The 8,238-nt window shown below is 49.2% G+C and overlaps 1 protein-coding gene across 1 annotated transcript; it reads right to left on the bottom strand.

Annotated features, from left to right (window-relative positions):
• Positions 1-2,437: 2,437 nt before the first annotated feature.
• LOC112884048 (universal stress protein PHOS32-like) lies at positions 2,438-5,680 on the bottom strand. Its single transcript, XM_025949360.1, has 2 exons — positions 4,709-5,680; positions 2,438-2,700 (listed from the first exon to the last, which is right to left on the bottom strand). The coding sequence occupies exons 1-2, from the start codon at positions 5,508-5,510 to the stop codon at positions 2,693-2,695; spliced, it is 810 nt and encodes a 269-aa protein (XP_025805145.1). The 5' UTR covers positions 5,511-5,680; the 3' UTR covers positions 2,438-2,692.
• Positions 5,681-8,238: the final 2,558 nt, after the last annotated feature.

Consider the following 8,238-nt stretch of genomic DNA (forward strand, 5'->3'; position numbering starts at 1 on the left):
TTATAGCCTTGCACCACAATATGTACTCATTGAATTCCATTTGTTCAACAAATTGATCAATATATCAACTTTATGATCAAGCAACCAAGAATCTTCACTTCTATTGAATATTAAGCTTTTGATCATATTTCTTGCTTCTTGATCAAACTATCAATGCATTATACTCATTGAATTCCATTTGTTCAACAAATTTATCCATATACCAAATTTATAATCAAGCAACTAAGAATCTTCCCTTCTATTGGAATATTAAGCTCCTGATCATATTTCTTCCTTCTTGATCAATATACCAATACATTATCAATCTTTACTCATTCGTACAAGCAAGCTATTATTGAGAATATATAATAGCCTTCGTAACTATGTTTATTTTATCTTTTCAATTTACTTGGTTTTTCTTCAATTTAAGATATTATAGTTTTGGTACACTTCTTTGCAACGAAAGACTGATCCAAAGCTCATCAAATTTATTATTTTGTTAATTGTATTGTCATTCAACCATCAAAATCTAAAGGGAGATGCACTTTCAGGTGAGCAGAGGCCGCTGGCGGCGAAGATGTAGGGGTACTCGTCCGGGTTCTCGGGGTCGGGGTGCGCTCTGCGGCCCGCAGCCATGACGGTGACCCGCGGCGGCAGCGCGACCGGGAGGACGAAGTCGGCCACGGCCACGGCGTGCTCCGCCCGTGCGTCCTCCTTGACATCCGCGGCCCCGACGTGCTCCGCCTGCGCGTCGGCGTCCGCGCCGCGGCGTGCTCAGCACACTCCTAGCTCCTCCTCTGCGCCCGCGCCGCCTGGGACGAAGCCTACGTGTAGGACGCGACCGAGGATCACCCACGGCGTCGCCATTGGGGTCGGTGCGCTTGGCTTCCCGCAGCGAGGGAGCGAGAAAGGCGGCTGTTTCGACCCAACTGCGGTTTGATCCAGCCCAGCCCAGCCCCGCATGTCCACCGCTGATGCATGACCGGCAAAACGCCACGCTGGCGCCGTTCCTCATCATCCATCCTAGAGAGCGACGGGATGGAAACGCAACGCCCAAGGGCGTGTTTGGTTCGTTGCATTTACCCCAACCTGGCCGGTGGGATGCCACATCGTGATGATTGGTTGCCTGATCCACTATCCGAACCTGGTCCTGGTCCTGGTCCTACGCATGCTAAATGCTCCGCAGAGCCTGCTGCCGGGAAGCGAAAATGGAACCCGTTTCTTGGCAGCCTGGCTCGCGCGAGCGCGAACGAGCTGCATGCAAGATAGAAAAGTTTGCTTCACCCTGCAAATACATCCATCTAAACAAGTGCTCCGCTCATCCAGTACAAATTGATTCACACTACTTAGATTTAGAACAATCACCGACAGAACTTTGTAAGTGTAAATGAATTATTCTCTGTGAGTGAAGATAAATTCCCGGCCAGGAAACTCAGAGTATACGAGACATGGTGTCAAGTTTGATCAGGCTTTCTAAATTAAACGTGGTGCTTAGGTCATAATATGCGGTGATCATGCCTTCATGCTCCCTATATCTATTCTCGCGTGGGACCGCAGCGCCACCCCACCACCCTTTTCTCACCCATGCTCTCTACCGCGCCACGCCCAGCCGACCAGCGACCTCTGCTCACGAGGCCACGCCACGCCGCATCACCTTCTCTCCCTGGATGCGGGGCCGCTTTGGATTGGGTGGATCCCCTTCTACTTGAAGCACCAAATCCCTCTCCAACCATCTCGGATGAATGTCAAAGGGTAAAAATATGCCCTTTTTTAGAAAACTACAGTTGAGATCTTCACTCGCTTCGTAAGTGTGCAACTATGCAATGTCGTAGCATTCTCAAATTTACTCTATCGGTTCTAAATTATAGGTTATTTTAATTTTTCTAAATATGAAGATATAAAAGCTACGAATCTAAAAAACTAAAATGATCTATAATTTAAAACGGAAGGAGCATAATGCTTTGTAAGATCATCCAAGTGCTACTCCGCTGCGTACGTGATTGCCACTACTTGCGGTATTTCTGAGTCACGCGCTGCTGGAGTCTGATGAGCGGACATGGACATGAGCGTCGATGGGGGTCTGTCGAGCGGTTGCCCGACGACGCTAATGCCGGTGAGCGTCACCACGTTGAACGTCGTCTGCTCGTCTGTAGGGGTCCCATGGGCGAGTTGCTCGGCGCATTGCCGCTGAACTTTTTTCACGGCGACCCCGGCCACCGTGACGTTGGCGTACACGGTGAAGTAGTAGCAGGTGTCGAGTTGCTTACTCCTCCATGCGTGCCGTCTAAGCGAAAATGTGCCGCACCACGGGAACTGACCGCGCTGCCATAACCATCTGGCATCTGCGTCACTGCGTGTCACCGCGTTCTACTCCATTTGTCTTCCTGAACATGCTATGCAACCAAATGAGCTGGTGGCGTAGAGAGCCAAGCAGAAACACACCCTACACGGGCAGAAGCACGCAGCAGCGACCCACGCATGCAGCAACCGTCTTTCATTTTACTAGCACGCACGAAACATGTCACGAAGCAAAAAAAATAAAAAAAAGCAGAGGGGGACTCGTCCACGATCTACAGTTTCTGGTTGGTACAAACGCAAAGGTGCAGAGGAGCATGGGTGGCCACAGGAGCTATGGACACTCATGTTACACAAGGGCTGCCGACGTGAAGGCCTCCGCTTTCTCCCTCTCGTAGCCAGGTGCCCTGCTCTTCCCTCATTTCTCTGCGAACAGACGAGGAAAACAAACATCAAGGCGTGGTCCAAGCATATAATGTGCAAGTAGTGAACAACTTGTCAATCAAACAGGCAAAATGACGCCAATGGCTTAACTAAGGAAAAGCAGGGAAAGAAGACATGAGCTGGAAATAGTTCGCCTGAAAATGTTAAGGTGCAGTTTTTACAATGCCAATGAAACTGGAACTGATGAAAAATAGAGCATGTTGTAGCGGGATGCAGAATATGAGTGACAACATTTTGTGTTTGGAACAACTTTTGTTTCCTGGTATCCATGCTGAATTATAGGATTTAGAATGAAAAAGCATGCTCTGCTCGAAATGGCTTTCAAGTTTGAACTTCAAGGTCTGACATTATACATGTGAAAGACAGCACTGAGGTTGGTCAAGTCCGCAGTTTGACTTTCATGTGGGACTAGAGATGCTGCATGTAGATGTTTACATGCTTATGCATCTTGGTTGCTACATCAATTACTCCAACATTTTGTTCAGTAAGCGCAAAGGTCAAATAATACAACCTAGACTAAAATGAAGCCGTAGGGCAAAGCATTTGCGGAAATGATGGAGCCTTAGGAGTGCAAAATTTTAATAAATGAAAGAACATAATATGATCTGAAACGTAAAAGGTTTAATGTGCATAGTGCAGCTATTATTTAAAAGCGAAAATAAGTCTTCTATGGAATATCTAGGAAGGCTGACTTCAAGAGTTGAACATACTCATCTGCCAAGTTAAGAGTGCACATACATAATACACAGAGCTTCAATCCATCATGTTTTTAGCATGAATCCACCTATTGTGCATGCCTGTGACATTGGGCTGGTGGCGCAGAGCCACAGCTCCAGCTCAATATCTCAGGACTAGCTAGCCCTATATTAGACTTACGATATAAGTAAATTTATCAGGAAAATAAGCTACTGAATCATGTAAGCCTCAAGCTTCTTCCAAATAGCACACAAGCTTTTGCAAACTTATAAGAATGTTTGTCATTCATCACAGAATTTAGCTTCTTTAGAGAAGGGTTTTATAATACAACGGTATGCAGGAACTTAAAACGAAGACATCTAGCTGTGCTTTTCTGTCCAAATGAGCTAAACTTTACAGACCAATGCAGTACCTCATTTCATTCTTCCTTACTATGTCCTAGAAAAATCAGTTTTGATAATGATTTTATAGGGACAAAGGTGAACAAAAGAAAAAAAACAGTGGCTAGAAATGTCAAGCAGCCAACACTTTTCATAGCTATTCAACAACCATGCAAACAATGAGAGGGAGAACATCCACTATGTGTACATTCTATGTTAATGCTTATTATCACACTAGCAACTCAGCACTTGGCAATTCCCTTTTCACATCATATATAAACATGGCTATTGTACATTTTGATGTAAACATAAAACCAATGCTCAATCATGCAATTATTAGCATTTTTCTGTCCTAAAACATATACAGAACTACAAATCAATCATATACTCAAAACAAATGTTGGATCAAGAAAGAACATTGTTGACATGATTTCACACACAATGTTCACAGTCATATATGCTATCATTTTTGCAATCAGGAAATTCTACCAGGCTATGATTTTTTTTTCTTCCTATAAACATCGCGATGTCTATGTGATAGTTGTCCATTAATTGTTTTTTCTTGAACTTGTTGTCAAGACAAAATGAGAAAGTTACACATCTACTGGAAAACTACGTAACAAGGGCAGATACTCAGACTGGGTACTCGCATTCCCATATCAACAAAATAAGTGTCAAACTTTCTAGGGGGAATTTCTTGTTGGATTAGTTCAACGCTTCTAATGCAATGCCCTCTTCTTACTAACTACCGTTATTAGATGCAATGCTCTAGTTTGCAACTGATCCTCTTCCTGCCATTTCTCCTTGTCAATGCAATTGATACACTCCAATCCCAAATTATTCCATTAGCTACTTCATAGGAAACTAATGGGCAAACAAATGGAACGCGTGGAAGATTAAGCAAAAGGACAGACCTTTCTGCGCCTCTGGCGCCTCATGATACACAGGCTCATTTTCAGGCACCGGGCGCAGCTCATCCCCGAAGGCGTCGCCACCAGCAGCTCCCGCAGCATCATCAGGGTAGCGCACAACCACCACGGGGCAGACACAGTGGTGCACGCAGTAGTCACTGACGCTCCCGAGCCTCCCTTTGCCGGCCCTGCGCGAGGCGCCGAAGCCACGGCTGCCCATGATCAAGGCGGACAGGCCGAGGCGCTCGGCCTCGAGGCAGAGGCGCTCCTTCATGTCGTGGTCCTTGACGATGTGGATCTTGAAGGGGGTCTGCGCGACGACGAGCGGCTGCGCGAGGTCCTGCGCCTTGGTGGAGGTGAAGGCGTCGAAGTCCTCCTCCCGCTTCTTCTTGGCCTCCTCGGGCTCCTCCTCGGAGGCCGCGGCGCGCGCCGCGCCCTCGGCGATGTCGGCGTCGGGGTCGTCGTCGACGGAGACCGGGATGGAGCCCCAGTCGGCGCCGTAGAGCACGGAGGTGGGGCGGACGTGCAGCAGCACGACGGCGTCCCCGGGGCGGAGGTAGTTCTGGACGGCCCACTTGACGGCAAAGGCGGACTCGTCGGAGAGGTCGACGGCGATGCCGATGCGGCGGTGCGGGGAGGACGCCGCGGCGGAGGCCGCGGCCAGCGAGGAGAAGAAGTACCGCGGCGAGGTGGGCTGGATCGCCGCCACCGCCTGCGCCGCGGACAGGCGCACCGGCGGGGGCCCGGACGGCGACCTGTCGCCGGAGCCGGAGCCGGCGGTCGGGGAGGCCGGGTGGGTCGCCATCGCCGATTCGCCTACGGGGGCTCCTCCTCTGGCTCGCGAGATTCCTTCCGGCCGCGGCGGCTCGAATCGAATCGAGTCGGGCCTGCGCTCGATCTGGTCACGGGGAGAGGACAGGGGAGGCGAGAGAGACGGCGAGGGTTTTGGCTGCAAATGACGCGGATTTGCGGAGACAGCGACCAGTGGAGTGGACTCTGATGAGTAAATGATGATGTTGGATTGGGGAAACGGACGGTGGCGACGGTCCACGTGGCTGCCGACCGCCTGCGCTTTCTTGTCGCTCGATATGCACTGGATCTTGCTGCTGCTGTGCTCCCTCTCCGTACATTCAGCTTCAGGATTTGGTTGCCATTATGGCTGCTGTACCAAATGTGCAGCCGAGAGATAACTGATTTACATTTGCCTAGTTGATTGAATTCATTTGTAGCTTGCATAATCTTCATATTCCAATCAAGCTACCGGAAATTTGGGAGAGATTAGCTCTCCTGATTTTGAAGGCCACAAGAAAATCCGATATGATTTACATGATCTGAAATTGGGGCTGATAGCTGAGGACCAATGACGGTCACTCTTAGATGATGAGTGATTGATAATGTTGTGCAGATTTGATGTATTTTTACCTTGCGATGTGCAGGTGTAGAATGCGACGTGATGGTCGTGTTCCTACTATGGACCAAGGACACCAAGGATGGTAAAGGATGGATGCGGGTAGGCTCGGACTCATAGATCCCAGAAGTCCGTACAGAGTCATGGCCGATCCAAATGGTGCACGGAAGAGTAAAGAGTATACGTATGTGGTCGAGTCAAGCGGGACGGAGACGTCAAAGATTTGGCGGAGGCCGGACACGCGCCGACATCAAGAGGGGCGTGTGTCAGCCAAGCGGAGATGGACAATTTGGATGGTTTAGGCTTCAAAACCACCATGCATGCAGGTTTCCCCGTTTGGCCTTAAAATCGGAGGCGCGTTCGGTGCCACTAGAAGATGGAGATGGGGCACGTGGTGCCATCACGAAACTTGCGTCGAGGCGGAATAAAATCGTGAAGATGGCATATCCCATCCGATGCTTTAAAAAAGATGAACCATTTTGCCACTGGCATGTATCATAGCTGTTGTGTAGGGATATTTCTATTTTTCAACACGGACCATATATATGTGGCTTGGCTGGTTTGTGAGGATCTCTTGGAGAAGATGATTGCTCTTGATTCTAGTTCCATCTAAAATGGGAGGTTGGGGGAGGTTTCTAGCTAGATTATTTGTTCAAGATGATCTTTTGAATGTCTAATTCCTCTTTTTGTTGAAGATCTCATGCCTCCTTTGTCCATCCCGAGCGTTTTTCATTTTCCTCATTTTCAGATGATTTTAGGATGATTTTTCGTTCGTGATGGTTACATGATCTTTTTGTGATTTTTTTTGATAGATCTGTTAGCCATTGAGGTCGCGGATCTATGGCTGAAATTTGATTCAAATTCGTTGGGTTTGAGGAAGCAATTTGAGATTGAAGTTTCGGTAGTGTTCTTGCTTTCTCTTCCTTTTCGTTTGCTTGCAGGGAGGCTCGGGCTTCAGCGCACGCCAGGCGCAGGGGGCTCGGTGCCGTGAGCAGGCGGCTCACGCGCGGCGCCCCAGCGCGGCGGCGGCCAGCAGCAGCGCACGCGCTGCGCACGCGGCCCGCGGCGCCACGGCACGCGCACGCGGCCAGCAGGCCGGCTGGGGGGCGCGCGGCCCAGGCGTGGGCAGGCAGCCCAGGTGGGGCGCGCACGCCAGCGCCAGCCCAACCGTGAGCCAGGCAGCAGCCCAACAGCAGCTGCACGTGGAATTTTTCTAAAAAAGGGTTAAAAAATTAAATTCGAAAAAGGGTGCCGTTTTGTAAATTTTAGAAAAATGGGTGCCTCCCGAGAGGCGTGGGGCCGGAGACCTCCCGCCCATCCAACGGGCGGGAGGTCCTAAAATTTTTTCCAGGCCCCTCCCGAGGGCCTCTTCGCGAATAAGAAAGCCCCTAAGGCATCCCGCCCGTTGGAGGTTCTCATTCTTTCTTATTTTTTATTCGAATTTATATTTTATAAACTATTTAAAATTCATAATTTTTTCAAATACAAGATTTATTCGCCATACTCTTTTGTATACATATAAAATTTTAATTCAATTTTACGAAAAAGATTACTGTATCTAAAACTCATATGAAGATGGTTAAATGATAACATTTTGCAACGTAGAATCCAAATATTACGATAGTACGATACATCAACCCATTAAAAATAAAATAGTATCATACAAAAAATAGTTTAAATATACAGAGTCCACCGAATCAGGAATATCTACTCCGCCTGTCCTGGTCCTCGCGTTCTCTTGGTCCTCCGCCCCCTAGTCCTACGCCGTCGGCGTATGTGCCCCTCCGAGTACGTGAGTGCATCTAGAGCACGGTGAGGATGAGGCAGAGGAGGCGGCGTGAACGGGTCATCCTGGGACCGTGGAGCTGGAGCGTCATACGTATGGAAGGGGCCAATGATGTCAGGCCCGGCGCCGCCGCCCTCCAACTCCGACAAACTGACGGAGCCGCCGTCCCAGTCCGGCACACCGAACAGACCACCATGTGCAGGAGCTCCCATCGACCAAGCATGCTGAGTATAGCCCTGAGAATACGGAGCAGCTGGCGTCGAACCCGACGGGAGAGACGTTCCTAGAGCATAGGCGCCAAACGTCTGAGGCTCCATTCTTGCAGGAGGAGGCCCCGTA

This window comes from Panicum hallii, chromosome 3, assembly GCF_002211085.1.
Source record: "Panicum hallii strain FIL2 chromosome 3, PHallii_v3.1, whole genome shotgun sequence".
NCBI classification, from domain to species: domain Eukaryota; kingdom Viridiplantae; phylum Streptophyta; class Magnoliopsida; order Poales; family Poaceae; genus Panicum; species Panicum hallii.

Bases quoted from the DNA above. Each gene is read 5' to 3' on its own strand.
- LOC112884048 (XM_025949360.1), bottom strand. From the start codon at position 5,510: ATGGCGACCCACCCGGCCTCCCCGACCGCCGGCTCCGGCTCCGGCGAC.